The sequence below is a fragment of the Drosophila gunungcola genome, unplaced genomic scaffold (genome assembly GCF_025200985.1).
Source record: "Drosophila gunungcola strain Sukarami unplaced genomic scaffold, Dgunungcola_SK_2 000001F, whole genome shotgun sequence".
Classification (NCBI taxonomy): domain Eukaryota; kingdom Metazoa; phylum Arthropoda; class Insecta; order Diptera; family Drosophilidae; genus Drosophila; species Drosophila gunungcola.
The window spans coordinates 14675796-14702175 of record NW_026453197.1 but is presented as its reverse complement, the minus strand read 5'-3'; the positions used below and the strand labels follow the sequence as shown (position 1 = coordinate 14702175).

At 37.4% G+C, this 26380-nt stretch overlaps 2 protein-coding genes across 6 annotated transcripts in view; one reads left to right on the top strand and one right to left on the bottom strand.

The window, feature by feature from the left end:
- Positions 1-26380, top strand: part of LOC128263118 (fasciclin-3) — a 77158-nt gene that overhangs the window by 33347 nt on the left and 17431 nt on the right. The gene's annotated exons all lie outside the window — the stretch shown is intronic.
- LOC128263117 (transcription factor SPT20 homolog) lies at positions 4147-6694 on the bottom strand. Its single transcript, XM_052997835.1, has one exon. It carries the CDS (start codon positions 6651-6653, stop codon positions 4272-4274), a length of 2382 nt encoding a protein of 793 aa, XP_052853795.1. The 5' UTR covers positions 6654-6694; the 3' UTR covers positions 4147-4271.

Sequence of the window (26380 nt, the reverse complement as noted above, 5' to 3'; positions counted from 1 at the left end):
TGTTTTCTTATGTTCCCCAGTTTTTTTTCTTTGATTTTCAAGTGGCCAGCTTTGAATAACTCAGGCCACATAAATTCAAATGAAGCACTCCAGCTGGAGGCAAAGCACATGTCGAAAGATTTCCAAGAGATTTCTAACAATAGTTCGGGCCCTGTACAATAGTTGTTTTTTTCTTATGTAGCCTACCTATTGCCTTTGTCATTCAAACATTCTCAGCTTATCCGGTGATCTTTCTATATCTTGGCTGACAGACATGAATTTCTTGTTAAGCTGCTGCAGAAATTTGTCCATTTTTTTTTTCTATCGCTGCTGGTGGACTTTAACAACACTCTCTGTTGGCTAGTGTTGGACTATAGTCAATAATTCTTCAAAAGAAATCTTTGCAGCCCTTTGGCTCCCACATCCACCAGCACGCTCGATTAAAGCTGAACATATATCCCCAGATTGCCGCCCTCTTTTCCATTCATCTTTCGTTTTCATGCACTTGGCATTTCTTTCTTCTCCTTCATCGCCCTGCTTTGTTTGCTTCCTATTCCCGTTTTCGAAACCCCTTTTTAGTCGACCGCATTCAAATGCTCTTTCAATGCCAAAGCCGCCTCCTTTGCATTCCGACAACTTTCAAATGCCTGCAGTCAGACTTGTCGGCTTAGGCCGCACTCTTTTAGCCAACTCCCCCTTATTTGCACCCCCTTGCGCCGCCCCTGATCCCCTCTTTAGCCCTTCTTGATTCGGTTCGGGCCCACTCCAATTCATTCCATTTCATTCCATTCCCCACAATGGTCACATACATGCTCTTCCTTTCGAATGCCTTTCCTGCCTTTTTATGAGCACGTCCTCACTTCTTACACGGAAAAAAATGTTCAATTATTATTATGTAAAATAAAAAATAATAAAATTAGGCAGTGATTGATACAATTACTTAATTTCATATTTAAAGGAATTATGTCTAGCCAAGTTAGCTTAAACTAAATAGTCGCTTAAACAGGTATTGTGTAGAAAATATATTAATAAGAGTTTAAAGTTTTCAAATTGAAAAAGCAGTGCAGACGCATGTTAACTGTAAGTAGTTATGTCAACTGTCGCAATGAATGAGCTTCCCAGTTTTTTAATAAAAAAGGCTGGACCTGAGAAAATGGATAGGTTTTAAATTTTTGTTTGGTATTTAATAAATATCATAGCATTACTACTATCTGAAAACGAAGAAATTATATTATTATCTGGCCATCTATTACTTAATAAAACATCAGAGTGAAGTTAATAAAACACTTTATTTTATTTTTTTATTTATAATTTAATTTAATTCGAAAGCTCAGTGTTGGCTCAATCCGTTTCGTGTCTTGCGAGTTATGGTAGTCATGTAGGCCTTGTAGGTTTTAGCTCCTGCAGCTCGTAGTACTTCCTTCCTGGTTGAATCCGGTTCCGAGGACTGAGAACTGAGGACAGGGGAGGTCTGGGATCTGGGGTCTGAGTTTTGTGCAGTTTATTCGTCACTCAAGAACCAAGTTGGGCTGTTCTCGGAAATGTTTAACTCTGTTGATTGATTGCAGTCAGCAATTGTTTGTTCTTTATGCAACATTTATTTCCCGTTATGCGGTTAGTCACAGGTCTTAGACTAAGTCCTGCTTCCATTTTCCGAGCTTTTCTCTTTTCTCTTCTCTCAACTTTGTTTGGTTATGCTAATGCATTTTTTGTGGACAAAGTTTTTTGTTGCCTCTTGTTATCTTTAATTGGCTCTCGAGTCATTTTATTGTTGGTCGTAACAATTCTTTGTTATTGTCTACCCAGTGTGTTCAACATATGCCCATAGCTATAGATCAAGTTACAACACACAACCATGTGTACAATCAAATTGACAGGAAAATACGCCTACAGACCCGCCCACAAATTTATAATTGGTTGAGTGCTATTCCCTCATCCCTTTTAGTGTGTTCAATGATTCATGACTACAGATTTGATTTTGTTTCCTAGTCTGGAAAATGCTTTGATTTACCATTGCGTGAAAAGTTAAAAGGGGAAGGCTAAACTGGCAATTACTTTCTCTGGCTTACAAGAATTAGAAATGTTTTGTGCATTTTAAAAACAACTTGCTGGAGCTGGCTTTCAAAATAAAAGCTAAAACAAACATGGGTTGGGCTTAAATATTAATAAACAGAGAAGTACAAAGATAATGGAAACTGAGTGCACATATTTCTTTTTGTTTAAAAAATCAACTATTAAATCCATAACATAAAAGAAATGAAGCGATTAGTCAAGGACCTTCTTTCACTGCTCTTTTTCCATTGCTAAACATCGTGCAATAAAGTTGCATCGATTAAATTGAATATTTAATTAAATCCCGCTTCAACTGCAGGATCCCATAATTAAAAGGTGTCTAGTAAAAAACCGAAGGGAAGCAGAGCGCACCGGAAAAAAATAATAAAGAGCAGTAGTGGAAATAAAACACTAATCGAGAATGAACTCTGGCCGAGGGAATCGGTGGCTCAGTCACTCGTTTATTGGTGACTTTTTAGTTACGGAAATTGATTGACATAATAAAATAATCCTTGAGAGTTAATTGAAATGGACGAGGCGGCAGCGTGACAAAGAGGGGCGAAGTGGGCGTGGCGGGCCATTTGATGGACAGCTGGATCTGGTGGGACAGGTGCGCAAAAAGGGCAGCAAGAAACAGAGGGCATAAAAATGGTGAAGGCGATGGGAAAAAAATTACAGCAAATAAATGAAATTAATGCGACTTTTATTGAAATGAAATTTGCCGTAAAAACGAAGCTAAAAAGGCGAAACAAAAGGAAAATCCGGGAAAAAATGCGCAATGGGCTAATAAAAGTCAGAGAAGGTCGACTCGTAAATTCGATTAGTCGCCAGTTCGATTCCATTCTACTTAGCAACAATGTAATCTTTAAAGCTGCTGTGCTTCAATTGAATTTCAAAATAATTTCCCAAACGGGTTGAGGAAGCCTAAGCTTATTTACCATCAATCAACGGGGCAAACAAAGCCAATAGGAAGTTCTGGCCCAAGAAAAACTTGGCTATAATCTGCCCGGCGGCTAACAGCACGAACATTTTAATTATGCCCGGCTTAATGCTGGAAAAACTTTTGCCACGGTCAGTTTCCCCTGCCGCTTGCCCTTTTGCCATCTCCCATGACAACAAAACTCAAATAGCAAAACTTTCGCAACATTTTATTTATTTGCCAAATAACAAAATAAAAAAAATCACTAAGGAGAAAAAAAGAGGGGCGGGCAACCGAAAAGTTTAATTTCGAGAACCCTTTTTTCACAAAGCTCTAGAGATTTTCCCCCGCCGGCAACTGGGGAAAACTGTCAACCAATTTTAATTGACTCGCAATCCCCAAAATACAAAGCAACTGTTTAAAAGAGACAATATCAAATACGCATTACTTTCTGCACCCAATTTTAATTGGCCCTGGACCCAGAACAATTCGAACTCTAAAGTTCGGGTAGGGAAATTTAATTCTGCCCACTCGGGCGGAAAATTAAGGCACAAGCTGTCTTCTGTCTTCTGTTTTCCTTTTGTTATTTTTTATTTCCGTCTCAATTGCTGCACTAAATACTTTGCACAAACATTTCACAAAAGTGAAGCGATGCGAATGTGGCAAACCAGTTTTTGCAGTTCTCCGGGATCGCGGGTCACAGCTTAGACATATGTTAATTTCTGCCTGCACTCCGGACAGAATGATACCTTTACCTCCCTTTCCAGCAGGATATCGTCATTTCTCTTTCCTTGTTTAATTAGCTATATGTATATGTGCTTACTCGCAGAATTATCAACGCTTGAGTGAGAAAACCGTGGCTAAATCAACATTTGATGGGCATTTGCAAGTTAACAAGACTCGTCAGCTGCCTTTTGTTGAGGGTTGTCTAGGGATGAAATTGTTATTTGTTACTGTAGATACCGGTAGTGAGAGTTAAGATTAAACTACAAATTAATCAAATTATTGAAAAGACAGCCTTGTAATTTAAATTTGTGTCTCTGTCAAATTTTTTGGACAGCTTCTTTGTAGACCTGTCAGAAACGCACTTAGGTGTATATCGATAGGCCAAAGTGAAATAAATGGCCCCCAACGATATGACAATTTAAGCTTCTAGGTAAACTTTTACTTAAGTTTACTTAAGAAAACCATGGTGGTGAGAAAATTAAAAACATATGTTTATTAGCTGTTAGTAATATTGAATCGACAAAGCATATAAGAGCTTGAATTCATTTTAATTATGTGATTAGATTATTGTAGCTTCAGTTTAGCGCCAAAGCTCTTAACGTTTTGAACCGACCACTACGTTCAGTAAAGCGGATCCACCGTTCTGTAATTGGGAATTAGACGATGACGACGATGACGACGACGACGAAGACGATGATGATGATGACGATGACGATGACGATGAGTGGGAGGAATGGGAAGACCCCGACAGTCCTGATGCTGAATTCAAAAGACTCTGTTCATTCAGCAACTGGAAGCTAACTAGTGATCCAGAATTTTGAGCATCAGCTAGTATTTGATTTTGAGCTTGCATTTGTGCTTGGTTTTGTGATTGATCTTGTGATTGCATTTGTGTTTGTGACTGTTTTTGCAATGCCGAATTCTGCTCATTTAGTTGTGGCAGACTTTGTATGGCACCACCAACTAGATTACTTTGAACCTGGTGCTGTGGCTGTTGCTGTGACGCAGAACCTTGAATATTATTTTGTGATTGTGACTGTAACTGTGACTGTGAGTTTAAGCCACCAAGCTGTTGAGACTGTGACTGTAACTGTGACTGTGAGTTTAAGCCACCAAGCTGTTGAGTCTGTGTCTGCGGTTGCTCTTGGTTCCCCGATATTCGTTGATGCGCTTCCAATTGATTTTGTTCATTCCTGATTTGAAGTTCTTTCAATTGACGTTTCATCATCTCACGCTGTTTCTCCAGAACTTGCCGTTGTATTATCAATTGATGCTCTTTTAACTGTGCATCTTTCAATAATTGCATCTCTTTATGTTGTTTCTCTATCTGTTGCTGTTTTAGTATTTCTTCCTGTATTTTATCCATTTGTTGTTGGTTCTTTAATTGTTGCATAAGTATTTGTTGTTTAGCTAGCTCCTCATGTGATCGACGCTGTTGATCCTCTATTTCCCTTGCAACTGCTTGTCGCTTCCTTTCCCTTTGTGTCTGTTCATATTGCAACTGTTCATACTGTCTCCAGAGCAGACCTTGCATCCTGTTTGGTGACTTTATTAGTATTTCATCCCGTGCCTGTTTCAGTAATTGCTCCTGCAATCGGACCTGCAATTGCTTCTGAAGCTGCAATAGTTCTAGGTGGCGTTGACCTTGGGTGTGTTGCTGCAACAAGTTTTGCAATTTTCTAAGCTCACTCATCAAGTCTCGGAATTTCAATTCATTTCTTAAACGTAATTTTTTTTCAAAGAATGGCAGGTGGAACCCATTTGATATTTGCAGTGGTCTGATTAACAAGGGATTCTGTAAACCCTGTAAATTTTGCTGCGACTGTGACTGCGTTTGTGACTGCGACTGTGACTGCGTTTGTGACTGCGACTGTGACTGCGACTGTAACTGTGACTGTGGCTGATGTTTTGGCAATGACTCTTTCATGTTATTCAACTCCAGCTGCTCCCGTAATTTTTGTGGTTGCAAAAGAATTTGCAACTGCGACTGTTGCTGTTGTTGTTGCTGTTGTTGTTTCTGTTGTTTTTGCTGTTGTTGTTGCTGTTGTTGTTGCTGTTGCTGTTGTTGTTGCTGTTGCTGTTGCTGCGACTGCGATTGTGACTGGGACTGTGACTGTAACTGTGATTGTGATAATGCCTGTTTCAGGTTATCCAATCGCAACTGCAATTCTGGCGAAATATTAAGACCTCCATCCCGAGGAATAATGAACACATTAGGATTTGTAATCACTGGGCTAAGCTCAATCCGTTTTTGGTTTTCGCTTAATCTTGGTATATCCAATCGAATGTTAAAATTATTTTGAAGCTGTTTTTGAGACTGAATATTATTTGCACCGTGGAACAATTGCTGAGCTTGTAATTGTGATTGTGTTTGTAATTGTGATTGTCCTGAGTTGGCCTGTTGATTTTGTGACTGCAACTGTTGTTGGATATTATTTTGATATCCTAAGGATGGATGGAGCACTGGCATTATTGAGCCTCGTCCCATCGAATTTCCCGACGAAATAATTTGCTGATTCGTCAGAGATTGTGCCATTTGACTTTGGCTGGTCAGCTGATTTTGCGACTGCGAAATTTGTTGGTTAGTATTTAATGAGTTCACAGATTCATGGTATCCGATTCCTGGAACAATAATGGAATTTGGTCGATGTTCGTATGTGATACCGGGATTCTTAATTATCGGAAATGGATGAATTCCAATATGGTTTATCGAAGGATTCTGTCCGTGGATCAATTGATGGTGTATTTCAATCACCTGAGGCTTTTTTTCGTTATACACCTGATGCGGATCTATTTTAATCAAATGAGGGTGCTCTACTGTAATCAAGCCAGATTCAACTACTGGGGGTGTAATAAGACTTCTGAGCCTTTCGCGAACTCTATGAATTTTATCTCTGACGAAAAAGGATTCACTGGGCATCAATGTGCTGAGGAGGCAAAAGCTGAGGAGGAGCTGCTGATACGGCAAGATCCACATCTTGAAGTTGGTTCTCTTTGGAAAGCAAAATTCAAGCCAAAAATATGCCTTTTATAGGCCTTTAGACCATATCATCGACTAATATAATAAACCATGCTTAAAGTGGATTAACCGACCGAAGATAAGCCCATTACTATGCTATTACATCATTGAAGGTTAAAAGGTGATCGGTAAACCCTATTTTTGATTGGAATGCTATACAATAATATTATTAATAAACCTAATTTCAATAATACTTCAGAGAGTTAACCAAAACTACTATTTTTAGCACAAAATCGCGTACATTTTATTTAGTTTGAGGCTTCGCTTACATGACAGTTTAATTTGAACACTTTTATAAAGTTCCAAAAAACTTAATTCTTATTTAAAGCACCCTCAAGCCCATTCACCATCACAACCAGAGTGCATCTTAAAAAGAGTTTAAAATGAAATAAAATGTAAAAGCGGCACAAGCTTGTTGAAAAAACTTAATTAAATTGAAAGCATTCAGCGATGCAACAACTTTAAAACACTTTGCCACATGAATGGGAAAACTGCATGCAAAAAACATATATTGATTAATAAAAGGGCTGAAATAAAAACCGTGAAATATATGAACTCACGGCTGAAAATGAAACGCAGCATCTTCAAACGGCTGACTCAATTTATTTTCCGAAACTGTTTGTGTAATGTGAGAAAAGCAAAGTTTTCAGCGTGATTGTTTTGGGTTCGTGTGGTGCAGGGGAAAACTATTTGGCGATGACAAAAGTCAGTTTTTTGCCGAGACTTAAAAAGATTGCCGGTGGGGGCGTCAGTCTATTGTGATTATGCCATGGCTTTCCGTACTGACAGCGAACCCAAGGGGCAATCTGCCGCCAAGTCAAGCCGCACGGAAGCAACTAGCAACAGCAGTGGCAGCAACTTGCTACTTGCAACAACATCACCAGCAACAGCAACAGCAACACCATAGTCAACAGCAACTTCAACGCTTCATTACAAAAGTCTGGCCAGGAAGAAGGCTTTTCCCAAAAGAGACCAACACAAAGTGAAAAACCAGATAGTAAGAGAAAGAAAAAGTGCAAATAGCAAAAGTCTCTTTACTTTTTCCTTCATCTTCATCTTCATCTTATCTGGCAGATACAATTTTCCAAATTGCTGAGTTACTCTCTCAAGGCAAAGGAAAAGCGAAACAGTATGGGGAAAAAACAGACGACCATTTTCGGTTTGAGGCTCGGCAGGTGGCAATTGAAATTATGCAACAGTTTTCAGCAAAGCTTAAGTGGGAAAACTCGTTGGGTTTCCCGCAACATTATGCAATTCTCACACTTATTGCGGATTTTCTCTCTTTTCTGTCTGTGAGCCTTGACATAGTTTTATTTAGTTGGCCAGAAGAACCCATATAATGGAGTAAACTCAACCAGCTGCTAATCAGCCCCTATCTACAGTCCCATCAACAACAAACTACTGTTGACAGCAAGGGATAATAATAGAGAGTTAGTTTCAGCTCGATCTTGATAAGTGCAGTGGAGTCTTTCAATTAAGACAGTCGAGAGACTGTCTCTTTTGACATTTATTAACTAACAATTGTTGGTGACAGTTCCTTTCGGTAGAGCCACTGCATTTGACTTCTTTTGCCGTTGTGTCCTTTCTAGGTAGCCGGGCAGAAGGTTTATGGTTATGGGTTGCGTTGCCATGCGGGCATTGCGGTTTAGCCGATTGTTGTCGGTTCTGCTTGGAAAATGAGTAGAAATTGCGGTTAGTTAGCCCACCAGGGGGTAGCATAGGAAAATTTTGATGGGCTTGAGGGCAAGGAAACGGATGGTTGGAGTACTGCTGGGTATCTGAAATTAATGTCCTAATGAAATTATTGACAACAGGCAGACATCTGTAATTTGCAATTATAGTCGTACAAATTGTCAATCAAAGGTTTAATCAGTTGCTATTGAAAAGGAATCGATTTGAGAAAATCAAATCTTATTACATTGGTCTGAAAATCTAATCAATTCATTGTTTTCATTAAAATCAAGAATTTTTAATTACTTTGTTCAAAATATTATTTCCATAAGCTATTTATTTACTGCCGTAAATGAAACAAATGTAATTTTATTTAAAACAAATATTTCCAAATAAAATAAATTCAGTGAGTTAAAGAGAATATTCACAAATAATTAGAAAGTAGGTCAACTAAAGAATAAGATGAAATTGTCAAGTAAACACAAAAACTTAACAAAAAAAATGTATTCACAATTATTCATATTTGTAGATAAATTAAATTTATTTCAAAATCTGCTGATCTAGTTTATCCTACAAAGTATTTAAAAAACAAATCAGATATCAGGCCGCACACAGGCAATTACCTTCTGGCGTATTATTGATGCCCCCTCAGAAATATATATTGCATATTTTGCACATAACTACTTTAATTCCCCCCATCTTGGGTCCAACTACCAACTATATGGATGGCTCTTTTAAAAAGTCGTGTTGACAGTTTATATTCGCCACTGCTGCCTCTCTCTAATCGTCGGTCTCCAGCTGAGCCAGCAGCTGAATTTTTTCTGACGCTGCTTCCACTTGAACTGCAGCAAAATAACATGTTGCAACGTGGCACACACTTATACACACCCTCCCTTTGGGATTTTTCCTCCCAATTTAGCTCCTCATCCCCCCCTCTTGTCTACTTAGTTTTGCTAACCATTTTCTGCCTCAAATGCCGCTGCTGCTACTGCTACTGATGCTTTTGCCGTTGCCAGTGTCATCTGTCAATATTGATTTAAAATCAATTCATCTCCCGTTGCGCCGATGTCTGATTTTCTACGGTCCGAGCGCACAGCTTGAGGCTTTCATTAGCCGGGAGAATTTTCACCGGATTTCCCTCTCTAAGCGCACAAATTTGGCGCCTCTGGTGTTCAAAACATTTCTAAAATTTTCCATTATGTGCGTGTAGTAAAAAAGAAATTGCGTTTTGAAGCAAAAAATATAATACTTTTCATTACATAAAACAAAATATGCTGATTTCATGAATTCAAATAATTCTTAAAGATTGTAGCATAAAAAAACTACCAGAACAATAGCTTATATAATATAAACAATAATAAGTTCTTTTATTTAAAAATATAAACCTAAAACAACACAAAAATCCTCAAATTAAAGTCAACAATTGTAGTGGAAGAATTATAAATTAAACGTCCTCCATTGGCAGTAATTTTTTCAAACTTTTTCTAAAGTTTCGCGTTACAAGCACAAACAAACAACGACTGCCTCTTGAATTAATCAAATTTAGAGCCACGACGACGCACCTAAAAAGAAAATGTAGAAGAAGTAATTCATGTGTAGGGCGGTGTGGAAGGTGGCCAATCCCTCATTCTCGATGTTCATGACACTTGTCCATCAGTTGGGCAAACAAAACGGGCGGAGGCGTCATTCGAGACGTGTTCGCTCCACCCAAAACGACAGCGATGACGATTACATGGCGGGCACTATCCGGAGAAACTACTGAAAGTACAGAAACTACAGAAACTAAAAAAGCGAACCCACCACCACTCTGACACGAGTTCAATGCTCCTTTGCAAATATGCAAATTCCAGCTCGATGCGAATCAACTCTTCCTTTTTATTTTTTTTTTATTTCGGATACGCGCGCACGCACAGCCAACTTGTAAAGCGGCTTTAAGTTGTTCGACGGCCTTGTTATTTAAGAATTACTGGGCAAAAATAATGTTAACTTCGGCCATACACAAGGAAGGACCCACTCGTGATGCAAACAAGTAGAAAATGCAGGGGATTCTGGACCCTCTGACTCCTCATTTCAACTGCATTCAACGACGCTTAACATTTTCACTACCAAAATGAATTGCACACACATCGCACTCATATCAATAAATTTTCGCACAACAAAAGGCGGCGGCAAAAAGGGATTTCCACAACCGGGGAAAAGCGCTGAATGACATGAGGACTACAAGGCCTTGGACAGGAGGGAAAATATTTTATTAAATGCATTCGCCATTGAGCACCGAAAAATAAATGAATAACGTTAAGTGTGTGCTGCTAGTGAAAATTACATGAGAGGATTAAGCGAAGGCGAATATAGGTCTTTTCTTTGTCCACTTACATTTTGTACATATCATTCGATATGGAAAAGCATTTCATAATTGGTTTCTGATTTTAAAAATTCACAATTCAATTTGGGAAATTTGTAAATGTATTTTTATTCAAGGCTTATTCATTGAATTTAAATAAATTCAAAACTGACGAAAATGAAGCCATTAATTAAGTTCAACCAATTACAAGAAACCCTTTATCAATTAATAAATTCAAAACAATATTGAACTTACATTGAAATCTCATTGGGCTTCCAATTGGCTAATTCGCATTTATATTAATGCAAAGTCCTGGCCATTTTTTTGGGCAAATGTCACTGGAGTTTCCTTTAAATACTTTAAATTATTAAACACAAAATCCTTTCAGTATTTGCGTTCCGCAAAACAGTCGAAAACAAATTTTGACAAATATGACCACAAAGTTTTCTGACAATAACATAAAATGACAATTATAAAGCAAATTGTGGGCAAAAGTAAATGAAATTAGTTTACTGGTTTATGGGCCTAATTCAAATGCAAAATGCCTACACACAAAACTTTCGTCACACATGTTGGCCATAAAATTTGCATACACATACACACAACTACAATGCATAACCCTTTATGACTTATAGACAGCCCCCAAAAATGTAATCAACATTCGCCAAATGTACAATGTGAATTTAAATTTGCGATTTAATTAAATCAAAGCATAAATTGCCAAAACTTTAAATGTGGTTGGGGGCATATGATGGCCTCAAGGAAAATGGGTTTGGTCGGCTTTTCTGTTAGGAAAGATATGCACGTGTTGTTCTTACAAATGAGTTTTCATTAAGCGAAGACAATTGAAAATTAAATTTTAATAACTGTCGGTGCGTGTTTGTTGGCATTTTGATTACCCATTAGATAACTCATTAAGAAGCGAAGTCATTTTCAAGAATGATTGTTAATAACATGGACAATTTTGTGGGCTACTATTAGTAATTAACAAAATCTGCATAAACCAGGACTTTCTTATTTAATTGTAAAATCTATTCAAAGAAAACAAAACAAACATTTATTTATGTTAGCAACATAAACAGGTTTAAGTTTTCTGAACCTCCTTTGTAATTTTAACTAATTTACTGTGCAGTTTCACAATAAATAAATAGGAAAGCTATATGAAAATTCAGTTCATTCTGGGCCTTAAGACTTTTGGAAAGACAATTTAGCTTAAGTTGTTGCCACCTTAATTCACTTAGACGAACAAACTTGTAAAAATATTTCTCCATGAAAATGCCAAGACAGCAACAAAATGTAAACTAATTTTACTTGAGTGACAAAAACAGGAGCAAAAGGGGCGTGGTAAAGGAGGAATGCTGAATGTGTAATGTGCATACACACATGTGCGGCCAATTCTAGGGTGACAGAAAATTTTAAAGTTTTGCGTCTCTAATTAAATTAGGTAAGAGGCCAACTAGAAAAGTTTTTCAACACCTGTGGCAGCCCCTTTATGACCTTTCCTGAAAATTCTACCACCACTTAAGGACACTTTCATCACCTGCTTTTGCACAGGTTTTGAGCACCCATTTCACTTGAATAATTGCTAAAGTTGTCTTGTCCAAAAATATTACAGATTTATGTGCCACTAGTTTAGGAATTTTAATATTTTCTCCTCAACTCTTTTTATTATATTTTTTATTTTGCATTACATTTTCTAAGACCTAGATTTTCTATTGTTAGAAGGAAAGAAATTTAAGAACATAATTTTCAATGATAAAATAAATATAATTAATTAATTAATTTAGCAATATAAGTTCTATAAAATGTTATATAAAAATAGGAGCAATAGTTTTACAAATAAATTCCTTGCTGTGAAGGTTTCTGCAACATTTCTGCCTCTGCAACATTTTGCTTAGTAACATTTGTTGGGGTGCAAAACTTCACCCCTTAAATGTTGGGAAACTTTTTGCCGAATGGCAGCCAATGGGGCTACTAAAGGTATTGAGATCTTACCCCGGTTATTTTAGCTATCTGCAATGATGATGTTGACGATTTTGGTGAGGATGTGGGGCAGATTGTTCACCCCGAAAAGCCGCAGGAAACCCAATGGCCATCGCAGGTTTTTCTGGCCCTCAACGCAATTTGGTAAGCGAAAATTTCATTAGAGCTGGCGAAATTTAATAAACCCATAGCGACATCGTGCGGATGGCAAAAATGGTAGCACAGTAAACATCAGCTTGAGGTGAACATCAACCCCGAGTTAGAAAGTTGCCATGTCCGCACCTTACCAAATAAAAAAAAAAGGAAATGGAAATGGAGGAAAACGTTCAAGAGTGGAAATTTAATTTCCCATCATAGGGGTTGAGATAGTTGATCTAAAAAAGGGGGATAAAAATCCATAAGACTAAAATTGTTCATGGTACAGCATGTTTCGGCTAAATGCTTGGCATATTTTTGCGTTCCATTTGCATTGAGGTCATAGGTCACACATTTCTCGCACACGGCGGGGCGGCGACCATTTTTGATTTATTCGACGCGCCCCGACACACAAACACAAAATGGAAATTTATTGGTTGCACCGCACCATTTTCCCAAAAAAAAAAACGTAAATCAGGACCAAACAAAAATACAGCTCTACTTTGTGGATTTTTAAAATGGTGGCTTAGGTGAGGGTTGTTTAAAAGAGCATTGATGTGGGTTAGCAAAACATAAGCTTAGAATAAGCTGAGGATAATGAATGGCTTAGTTATCGATGCTGGCGTGGTACATAAGATTATCAAATAATGACCGTTTAGAATGAAAAATGTTTTGTTCATGCAAAAATTTGTAAAATTATAATAAAGCAAACCAAATTGAAAAAATTACAAAATATATATTTTATTATAAAATAAAAATCAATTATTAGTTAAATAAAAAACCTAAGCAAACCCAATTGCCGAAATCACTTTATGCGGTGAGAACCTGTTAAAATTTGTCAGTCAATTGTTCGTGCTCAGCACTTCAATCAAAAACAAAAGCACCGCGGGTCACAAAATATCACTTCTGGCTTTAACCCCTCTGCGCCCACTTAACCCCCCGCTACACGTCCTGTCGACTGCCGTTCAACAGCTATTTAAAATTCATTTCTCTTTAGTTGGCAATCATACTATCCGAATGCATTTCAATGCTTCACCGGCAACATTTTGAAGGACTCACGGGTGAATTTATATTTAGAGAGAGAGATAAATGTAGTCAAGTCCTGTGGACTGGCACCGACCGACGACTTCATTAATTTGTTAGTGGCAATGCATAAAATAAATACGAGGAAAAATGCTCTCATATTTTGTGAAAATATTTTCGGTCCTGGTTTGCCCAGTTTTTGGCTTCAGTTGTAAATAAACGTAATTTTTAATGAAAATCAACCCAAAAACGCCGGCAGGAGAGGCAGACATGAGTAGTTGACTGTGGGTTCCATTGGGGCCACGGCATTGTTGGCATTCCTCCTCCATTTGTTTCAGATACATTTTTGCCTTTTTGGTTTTTTATTTTTTTTCATGTGAAATATTTCATGATGGCACTTTAAAGCTTTGTGTATGTAAGGAGTGCTCGCTATGGCGACGGAAGGGCAATAAAAATTCCGCAATGGCGTTAGCTTTGCATACGTACAACAAAAAGCCCAAAACTGTCGCACGGTCCTTTATTTTATTCAGTTTGTTTTGCTATAAAACAAAATTAAAAGCATAGAATATTTTTTGCACTATTTATGCACTAGCCATGAGATCTCTTTCTCTGTTTCTGTTTCGTTTTCTGTAACTCTATGAAATTGTATTACCGCACGCGATTCCCCTGAAAGCCATTAACCCGAAACAAACCCGAAAAAAAACGAGGAGTTATGGTAGCTGTATCTCTATATCTCCCTTAAGCCGCAAAAGTTTTCGTTGGTAGGAGACAGGCAAAAATGTTCTGGCCCCACAGTAATTAGTGTAATAAGCCGAGATGTATGACCCATTGGTGTGTTTGTGCACAAATGCGGCTTTGTGTGTTTTTCGGAATTTATCCTTACATCTTACAGCAAAGTCTAGCCTCGTTTTTGCCAGCTTCATATCTTATTTGAATTCACTTTTGCAGTGTCGTAATCTATAAAACTAAATTCTCTTTTACTTTGTTTATTTTCAGGTAATATCAAACTCCGATAAAAATTTCTTTTATGAGTAAAGGTCCAAGAAGTCGCGTGAGTCAGCAATTGCATTTCAAATAATAAAAAACCCACTTCAAACAATAAATGCTGGAGAGGGGCAGACCATAATGAAATTGTTCAATTAATAAGCAATCAGTAAGTGCCCCGACCCCTCCATCTTAACCCTCTGAAGCCGTCGTGACTTAAACGCACACACTTACAAAGGGCCTCTTGTGGTCTTTGCTCTTTCACACAAAAAAGTTAAAATGCAAATACAATTTGCCACTTTAAATCTACATAAATTGAAGTGCGGGTGGGGGAAAAAATGGGGTACAGAGAAGAGTGGAAAAGAGGCACTGGAGAGGCCCTTCAAAAAGTTCACAATAAACCAGAGCAAAGGGCGGGGAAAAGCCCCTGGCTTCGAGTGCGTTCCATGTGGAAAGGAAAATCATTGAGCAAGATAAACGTTTACTAAATATGAATACCATTTTTTGGTTTTTGTGCAAAATGAAAGTGTGGGTAGAGCGGCTAGAAAAATGCTCCAGTTTTGAAAAAAAAGGAAGTAAGAAAACTTCGCAAATTGTGCGACTAAAGAGTAGTTGAAGAATAATAAAAAATTTGAGCTTAAAGTGAGAACGCTGGACAGAAATAAGACACTTTATGAAAGCTTAGAAAAGAGAAACTGTCATAAGGGAATGTTAGTTTTAATCCCTTCTTTCTTACGATTAAATGAAACACTTATTTTAAGATAAGAACATATGAATATAAAGCTTCGGAATTTAGTTTTATATTAACCCTTAGAATTGCTACTTGACACTGGTTCACTTTCCACAATTCCAGTTCCTGAACCTTTCAATCATTTTATTTTGCCAGCTGCTGGCTGACTTTCCCATTCTCTTGAATTAAAACATTGCACTCCTGACGGTAATTACCCAGACAATGCAGACAGAAGCAATCGCAGGCCATAATAAATTCATAATTGACAGGGGCTCGACGGATCCTGGCGAGTAACCCCTACTTTTTGGGCTCTGTTTGACAAATGTCCTGACGCCTGGCGAATTTCACGCATAAACAGGCTGTTTCCACTGTTTCCACTGCCACATCCTTCACGTCCTTATCGTGTTTACCCACTCCACTTCTACGCCTCTCCAGCGGCACTTCCGGCAACCCTGAGGGGGTTATTTCCCGGAACCCTTTCGGGTAATTGCAAAAACTATTAAGCCAAATTATGGGTTTTACTTTACGTCGACGGCAATCCCCTTTTTTTTATTTTGCACTTGAGAATTAGAAGTGCCGTGAAAATCAAGAGCGCGCCAAATTATTATATAGATTTAACCCCGCTCAATTCCCAAACATTATATCTGCAGATCTCGGGTAGTGGGGGTAAATAATGCATGTGCATGTGTGCATAAAAAGAGGTTAATATTTGTTTGCCAGCCCACGTTCACACAGTGAATAATCCGACTGGATCTCAAAACCCCCGAGAATTCCCATGGCGCTATTTAAATGGCCCATAAAAAATTGCCAAAAATAAAAAGGGAAAAACACACGCAAGGGAAAAAAGCAGTACAAAATTTGTGGCGCCAATTGATGCACAACAACAGGAGCCATAAAGGAAAAACTCGAACAACTTACCCCAAATACACTCAAATGCGGAAATGTGGGCGGGAAAAAAATGAAAAGTCATTTTCACATATTTGTGGGGCTAACGGAACATTTTTCACTTTCGGCTAGTTCGGTGTGGTTTTTGCTCAGCATGGGTTAATTTTTTTTATGAGTCGATGAGCTTACTGATATATAATTTAAGAGACCGTATTTAAAAGGAATTATTGGCTGCAAAATATTCAATGGAACAGAGCGGATAAAAAAGTGAGTGATTGTTGCGACAATTGGTGAGCTTTTGGTTTGGATACGATCAAATTGCAATTTAAATGAAATTCTACATAACTTAATTTGAACGAAATTGAACTTTATATACTGCCACACGAAAAACGGTAAATTATGGGAAACATCGAAGAGTAGTCCAAATAAAATTGTTAAGGGAATAGTTTTGGTAAATGATTTATTGCTTTCGTAATTTTACAAGCAGCTTTATATAATATTAACTTAAAATATCCCATAAACGCAATCAAGAAAAATAACCGAAAGCTGTAGCATAAAATTATAACAATCAGCTTGAAAAATCATTCAAATTCCTTTTCTAAACTTAACCGTCCGCGAATTTATATTATTATAAACCCATACAGATATCATCACCGTGAATCACATATTTCTTAATTAAAATATTTCTCTTCGTTTCCGCTGGTTATGACTGACTCACTTCTACCTTTTTTATATTCCCTACCCCGAAATCACGACCAAAGAAATAAATTGCATTGCATTTGGTCATAAATTAAATTACAACAATTTTTTTAAGCTATTATAAATCTAGCGAAAATCCTCACATGAACGCCTCTTAAGTATTTCCAAATTGAAATTTCTTAAATGCATGTACCTACACACATATTTTTAGAATGCCAGTCCAAAGATTCCCGTGGCCTGTTCACTGAAATTTTAATAACTCAATTACGCACACATTTGAATTCATTAGCGCAAAACACCCGAAAAGGGGAAAATCAGGAGGGATAGGAAGGATGATAAGGGTAGTCCGGGGGCAACAACAAATATATACAATCAAATGTATATAAATCAAATTTAGCGCCGAAATGGCGTTGAGAAACGGGGGGTTCCTTTTTATATCCTATTCCAGAAGGACCACAGGGGTGCACCCAAAAATATATATATAAATATATGTATATGAATTCGGAAAATTATTACCTCTGCAAGAAAGAAGAGAAAAACTAATAACCATGTACGGATTTAATAATAAATCAGGGGCTGCAGAAAGAGAGTGAGGACTGTATATGAAACAGGAAGCGGAAGGAGGGACTCATGGCACATTCTAAATCCGCATTTCAAACAGACAAATGAACGTACGAACAGTAGCTTGCATATAACAATGGCCATTAGCCGGAATTATTCCTCACACTCGCAAAACGGACATTTATCATATGGATTGCACAATGCTTTCCAAACTGGCAGTTACATATGTTCCATTATGGTGCTCTACGCATTCCATTCACAAAAGTTCGAGATCCCCCGAAAAATTAAACACAATGATCTCGAATCGACTGTGCGATGGTTCTATTTTTTTTGACAGTTTTCAAATTCAGGTAGCCAAATCCTAAATCCTCTTTTTTTGGCTAGTTTCCAAGTGGGATTTTCAACCCTCCGATCCTCTCGTTAGGTGGGATTAGCAAACACAGCTTGACTGTTATTATTGTTATTTTTTTGTATTCACTGTTCAATGAATCGAAATTGGGTTGTTCGAGGCGATAATTGACAGCTCAATTGGCAGGGTGGTTCGGGCTTATGAGGTCACTTAAGGGTCACTTGAGGGGCTTATCGCTGCCCATGAATGGTCAAAAAGTAGAGAAAAAAATCTTAATTGCCAAGCATGTAAATTGGAAGCAAAATAAATTCAATACTATACCGTTTTGCAGAACATGTTTGCTAGAATCTGTATATTGGCCAAAATTTTGTATATAATTCTGATTTTTGTAATTCGAAGTAGTAATTTATTTTCGGAAACAATATTTATAGATTTTCTAACTTTTTTGAAAGTATCTTTACGTATTATTAAGCCAACAAATTTTTTATAAACTTAGGGGTAGTTAACAATTAATCTTTTCAATTTATGTCTTAGCCTTTACAAGCAAACTTTATAAATATTTATTCTATTGACAAATAGATACATAACTTACAAACCAGTTATATTTAGACTGAAATATGCATTCAAATTCTATTTAATTGGTAAAGTAATTACGTACCATTTAAATGTGCAAATAAATCGGAAAAGCCACGTATTCATAATGTTAACATAAGACTCCTTGCTTCTAATTAATATGTATTGCATAACTATATTGGTCAGTCATGCATAAAAAGAATCTATTGCATACCATGAACATAATCAACCTACAAACAAAGACCCCGAAAATTAAGTCGAAAGCTGCATAATGATGCAAATCTGCTTATTTGTGTAACTAATCTCATTAACACTTCACTTCATTTGCACTCTATTGTGGGCTTATTTCAATGCCGTCCCACCATAAAGCCCAAGCCTTTAATCAAATTTCGAAATTTTCAACAAATGGCAAAAGAGGCCCCGCAAATGTTCAAATTTTGCACTGCGCTACTGCCAAACCATTTAAAGTCATTAACTGTCATTGTGGAAATGTAATTGAAACTGAGTGCAAAGTGCAGGCCCAGACAAACCTTAGCTAAAATGCAATTTCACCACTAGAGAGTGGGCAAAAGAAGGCAGATTGTTTCGAAGTTGGATGCAGACAGCACCTGTTTGCATTTTTCTCTATTTTTTTTGCCACAACTGCTGACACTTTTCCAGCAATTCCGCCTCAGGTAACGGAGAAGAGGAAAAACTTTTACCCAGCCATTGTTGCGGCTGTTAAATCCGACCCGTAAGTAGCCGAAAACCCCTGATCTAATCCGGGCAAGAAGCCCCGAGGCCCTCTTGACGTCTCAATTTCCAAATGACCAAGCTAATCACAAAAGACTGAGAGAATGGATTTTTTTTGGTTTGTTCGTTTTCCGCTTTTCCCTGATGACATAATTTGGAGCGCTCGAATTTCTGCCGCCTGACTTTACACACTCTGACATAATTAGGGTGAACTACCCCCGGCCAAGGTCCTTTTTAAATCCCCTATCCGTACCCCCTGTCGCCCTAAAAATTGCATGGGGTGTGTCCTTAGCACTTGTGTGCGCAGCTGGCTGTCTTCATTTAAAAATCAAATGCCATGCGCTGCAATTGCTAAATGAAAACTTCATTTTTTTCCTGTGTGCTCTTTAATATAAAATTATGCAAATTTTGTAGAGCATTTGCATGCATCGGATGAGGGGGAAAACCGGTGGAAATTTAAGAAAAACTGAACGCAGAGTGTAATGACAATAACTTATCTTGGTTTAAGTATAATAAAGAACGGCGAGAGTATTATAAATACAAGTTTATTTGATAGTTTTCAAAAATTAAATTTATCAAAAAACCTTTTGTGATCAAGGACATCCTTTTCTCCTTATTAAGCAAATTTATTTTAGATCAATAACAGGTATTACAAAAAAATCTAAAATTTACAGTCTCAGTATCGAAGAAAAAACCTTTAATGAAAAACTTCCCCAGATATCGCCAAAGTTCAGGCATTAGTTCTTGAACAAACTATCATATTATTCGCCAAGATTTACCATCACCTCAACCGCCATAAAGTCGTGGTATTCCCCAGCAAGAACTGACATTTATTACGGCCCCATTTCCCTTTCGAAGGGTGTCCTGCCCTGCATAGAAATGCAAGTCAGTAAAGTCCTGGAAAATCCACAAGGATTTGCTTGGTGATAGCTGAAAGCTTTTCCCCCACCTCCAAATGGGTGAGCGGATTTCCCTTTCGGGGATTTTCCACTCCTGCTTGATTGTTGTCAAAGGTCATGAAATATGCAAACAATATACCAAGCACATTGTTTGTTTCCGATCCGATGCGATTAGCTAATCGAAGCGATAAACTCTATATAAAAATCTTGGCTGACCTGTCTTCTATTTTTAATGCCATCGAAGGTCCCTGGCTATTAGTAGATTAATGGTTCGCAGGCTTTTAGTCGAATTGCCAGTGCTGACTTTTCAATTGTCTGGTATTTTGGGTAATGGAAGTAGCTACAGTTAAATGCTAATCACTAAATTGCCATTTGATTGATAAACTGGCAGACACCCACCCAGTGCCGAATGGAAAAGCCACAAAAGCCCGAAACGGAAGCGTTCCATAGCCTCGACCTCAAGTCCAGACCGAAACCATAATTAAATATTGCTCCCCAGTCTGGGTGCAAAGTCCAAACTGGTTTGAGCAATAATTACTGAAACTTGGCACGAAGCGGCACCACAATTCCGATTTGCAGAACAGGGTAAAAGGACAACAAGAGTAGAGATATACACGTATAAAAAAAATAAAAATACTCCCAGTGCTAACAAACAAATAATATGAAATGCTATAGAAACTTAAAAAAAATTGCATTCAATACAAGATTTTCAATCAAAACTCCATAACATAATCATACCAAAAAACAATTCCTTCGTTGTATAAAATTGAATATGTATATCTTCATTAGAGAATTCGTAGATTGATTTATGAATTATTTATTTGTGGAATTTGGAATTGAATTTCTAATATTTATAGATTTATAATTTTTTCGAGTGTCTTGTCGACAAGCACAGGAATAGCTCATCATCATTAACACCCGTCCAAGCAATTCCCGTCGTCAAAGGCGATGGGATGGATATTTCGACGCATTCTGCTGGTCGACGGCGGTTGGAGAATTGTTGCTGTGCCAGCATAATAATAAGGCGACTAGGGGCATCGATGACAACGTAAATCAATGCTCTAGCTGAAAGCGATGGCGACTCGAAACAATCATTAATTAATGTCAATCGAGTCGAATTGAAGCGAACTAAAATGAAATTTGGCAACAAACGTTTTCCGCTCGAAATCAACGTAAATGAGCAGGACTGTGGAGCAACTTCGATTCCGGGAATCTGCGGGCTGCTCCCAGGTACACATTCCTGGCAATCCCTCATTCGGTTGAGATATGAAATTCGGTTTACTTCCCAACTGCCAGCCACTTTTCGTTTTCGCATCGCAAACGTGTTCAGCGTGCTGGCAAGTAAGTCCCAAGATTGTTCTGCAAATCGGAAACGGAAACGGACTGGAAGACATGACAACAAGTTTTTGGCAGAGCGAACGTCAACAAATGTCCTGCAATTAATTAACGTCTTAATGTTAACGTAGACGAGATGAATAATAAATGGGGAAGGTTGAGAAAGGAAACTGATGGATAAATTCTTGAAAACCTAGGACATGAATATTCTACACTTACAAACGTTTTTGACTTTCTGAGGGTCGCAAAATTTTTACGTTAATTTTGGAACAAAAATTTTATTGCAAATTATATATTTGGTAATATAAATTCAAAGGTTGTTAGTGGCAAAATGACTTTTTTACTTTTTCTAAATATAATATACAAACAATTTAAATATTTTCGGAGTATTTGAAGTGATTTTTTGTTGTTTTAAAAAAGTAATTATAGAAAGAAATTAAACAATTAAAGAATAAATACTTTTTATTTTTCATACCCTTTTTAAGAAGTATTAAAGAAAGCTCTTTAACTAAAAGTCAAACATGCAGGAACAAATTTTACAATCCAAGTTGGCATAATAAACGCATGGACAACAACATGCAACCAATATTAAAATTCATTTTTAATGCACTTTTGCACTTTGTGGTTGCCTCTCCCTCAGATATCTGCAAGTTGACTTTGCTTTAAACAGTAAACAGTAAGGAAAGCGAACAAAAAGGTTTTGTTAATGCAAACAACAAGCATACGCTCCATATGCCGGCTGACGAAATATTCGCAGCCATTTATCAGGCTGTTGAATGCTCAATGTTCAATACTCGGCAGTGTTGTCAGAAAAAGCAGCAGCATAATTGCAATTTAATGCACTTTTATTGGCATTCAATGGGCTGTAAACGGGGGATGCATCAACGTCATTAATTAAAAACACTTTGCCTCGCTGCCGGCGTTTAAAAATAAACTTTATTTCCCTCTTTTTTATCACTCAGTCGCCCAACTAAAACAGGAAACCATCTTTATACTCGCAAAGAGTTGGAAAACGGCCTTGAGGCATGTCAAACAATATCATAAAATTTATTAAAACGTTGAAGCTTTTAATTAGAGAGCTACCTGGCTAATCCTGTGTGCCTTCCCTGTTGCATTAAAAAGTTATTCCATCATAATAAATCTTTGGGCTTGCGCTGGGTTTGCATAATTAGCCAGCAACTCGGACAACTTAAACTCCCACCTCTGTAGACGTTTCCCGGCCATGTCATAATTATGCAAAGAGTGTGAAACTGAAGCTGTAGGAGAAAAAGTTAACTAAACAAACCTTGCCTCATTCTGATGTTGTTGCTGTTCTTGTTGTTGCTGTTGATATCCCCGGCTCAACTTTCCCAACATAATTCGTTATTTATGACTTCAATTATGTTGGCCCGTGGCCACACACAAACCCAAAGGTTAAATGGGCGCAGCGAGGCAAAACTTAACCCCGGCTCGAGGCATCACACTTTAACCCTCTGTTGGCCCCTGGGCATCCCACATATTTCTCGTCACCTCAGTTTTTGTGGCGAATGAGTGACCCCCTCTGGAGAAAGTGCAAACGGCCAAGACATAACATTTAAATTGCCGCTCTGACGAAGCTTTTCACCTCCTTGAATATTCTTATGATAAATTGTCCAAGTAAAACACAATGAAAGATTTTCCCGAAGGCGCTTTAAAAATTATTGTACAAATCTTGTTCCGAAATTTGACTTTGAATGAATTTGCCATGAAATTTTCAGTGACAATATTTTGCACTTTTGAAATCTTTATTTTAATAATCTATCTAATCAATCATATTCCACTCAAAAATCTATATATAAAAGAGAGAGAACAAAAAAATGATTCCAAGTTTATGAAAAGAAATTTTAAATAATATTTATTTGCTTAAATTGGCTGGCGCACTTTAACATTGTAAACCTAAAAAACTAAAAATTATTATAAAATATATTTTTTTTGGAATTTAAAATTTTCTTTTTAAGAACATTTTTTTCTCTGTTAATGATGTGGGAAACAGTTTTTTTTGGTTAGATTATGTCAACACAGCTTATGAATTATTTATGCACGTGGCCAGTCTGTCAATGCGTATTAATAACGGAGTTGGCCTGCATTAAAAATATATTATATTTTGTAACAATATTTGCACAGTTAATATACAAATATTATTAATAAACTTTAATTACCAGGAGGTGCCTTTTTTGTGCATCTCTCATTTTAAATTTGTATCGTAAGCGTCAGATAAAAAAAGGCTTTATAAATGAGTTTCCCCGGGCTGCAAAAAAGTTAAATGTGAGAAATTAAAGGCAAGTTAATCGTCAGTTAAAGCGGCAATTCGATTTAAGCGATGGAAGCCAAAGTGGCTAACCTTGGATAAAGACCGGCCATGTCTTCTAAGACTATGCACTATGAATATGCCACTGCAACTTGGACAACTCTCAGCCTTGGGACTCGAGTTTTGAGTTGGTCTGGGAAAACATGTTTCCCACTTATCTCTCGCAGCACATTTGCATGTGAATGAAAACCGAGTCATGGACGCCGACAAATGTTGCATTCAGCTGGTTTTGTTGATTTTATATTTTGTGAAAAGCGCTTAGTTGCCAAACTGTTTTCTAAGCCTCTCCGAGTAAAGCAACAAATGCACACAGGGCAATTAAATTAAAGACGAAAGGCAAACAGAAGGCACGGCAAAAAGTTGATCTTGCCAGAGTTTGGACAGAGTTTTATTTTAGCTGGAAAGTCCGCCACTCTGCCATTGTCAGCATAATATTTTATGCTTAAATTAGCCAAGCATTTCAAACGTGCCAAAAAAGTTGACAAACAATTAGCAACGAAAACAAATCTCTTTCGAGAATTCCGGGTCAGCCGAGAAAGACTGAGTCATACCTTATCGCAATATCCGTTTAGCAGATCAGTGCGAAAAGTAAACAGAAAACAGAAACACTTTTTTTGCACATAAACTTTGAAAACTTTAAGCTCGAAGCGGGTTCAAAGACACATATGGGCCAGGCAACCGTTAAAACATAACCGTTAAGCTCTTACTCATGGCCAAGCAATTTCTTTAATGTGCTTGTGGGCAAATAAATAAAAAAAGAAATTGCAAATATAAATAATAACATATTTAGCATACAAATTAGTTTTGCATATTAATTATGCAATTAAACTGCGACGCGCGTATGGAACTATACGGCAAAAAAAAAAATAAAGCATAAAAAATATATCACATAAAATTTGACCGCGTTAATTGCGTGGGCAGCGAAGCATGTGGTGGGGCAAAGTGGCGATGGGGCAAATTAATATGATTCTGATTGATGGATTTGTACTTGCATAATTTAAGTACACAAAGAGAAAGAACTACTACTAATGGATATCCAATTTTTTTAAAACTGCTTTGAGGTGAATTTCGTTTTCATTAAATGCCAATCAAGCACCGTTCAGGATAATTTTTCTTTCTGTGCAGTTCTGTTAGCTGAATAAAACAAAGTTTAACAAAATTTTTTTATAAGAGGATATTTTGACTTACTTGTTTTTGCTTTAAAGTTATTTTCAAATCATAAGGCCGTAAATACATAAAAACAAAAACCACTCTAAAACGCTGTTCAGTAGCCCTTTAAGCACAAATAATAAGTATGTATAACGACAAATAGTCTTTAAATACCATAAAAATTAAAGTTGACCCATTAACAACAAGCCCTAAGAAGCAGACATCCCCTTAGGATATGTCAACACCAATAGAAATCAATATTCTCCATCTATTTATATACGTATTCCTGTGCAATACAATTGACAAGAACAATAATTAATTGATTTCGCTTGCCAGCAACACAAAATTAATGTCAGTTTCGTTAACATTTACAAGGAGAGCTTTTCTATTTTTTGGTGGACAGAGGATGCCATTTTGTGAGTTCCAGCCATTTGTCAATTTTCGCATTCACCATTTTCTACCCCTAAAGAAATGCCCATAAATTATGAGGCCAAAACCACAGATCAATTTATTTTGTGGCTAGAGACAGGTTCACCGTTCCCCAACATCCTGTGAAAATGTCAGCGAAAAGGAAAAACAATTAAAACCCACTCGCAGGCACTTTTTATGAGCACCGGCGACGTCTAGCCGCCCGTCATGCTTTCAAATATATATAGCTTTTGAGTTGGCTTTGGCCTTATCTACCTTTGGCCCGGGTGCTGATTTCACTGACATTTCTGATTTGGCTAAGCGAAATTCCAGCCTGTCTACATAATTTCTTTGCGGTTTGATAAATGTCTCGCAAATCGCTGGCGACACTTGGCGGCCTTCCAGCGTTTATCCTTAAAAAAAAATAGGCTGCAACAATTTCGAGACAGTTTTTTCTGCGTATATATTAATAACTGTCATTTGGGTGGGCCGCTGTCATTGTCTCATCCTCCCCCAAGACACTCACACACACACACACACACACACACACACACACTCACACACACAGTTTCTTTGATATTTTTTTCACTTTACTTAGGAAATTCATATGTCTCTTAAGGTTTCCCCCATTTTTTTGCTCAGCACTCTTTTCCATAATTCAACGGGGCGTGGATCCTGGATCCTTTTGCCTAGCTTTAGGTGTGGTTGCAACTTTTGGCGCGTGTATATGAAAATTATGTTAATTTATACTCCGCTTGGCTGCGGATCCTGCTGTTTCCCTCGTTCTCTATCTGGTTTGTAGGCGGCTTCCCCGTGGGGCGCCAGCTTGGGTTAACATAATGTTCTAAGGGGTGTTCATAGGGTATGCTCGCATTTGGGTTGGTTTTAACGAGAAAAATTTA

Excerpts from the sequence above, each read along its gene's own strand:
- LOC128263117 (XM_052997835.1), bottom strand. The coding sequence starts at position 6,653 with ATGTGGATCTTGCCGTATCAGCAGCTCCTCCTCAGCTTTTGCCTCCTC.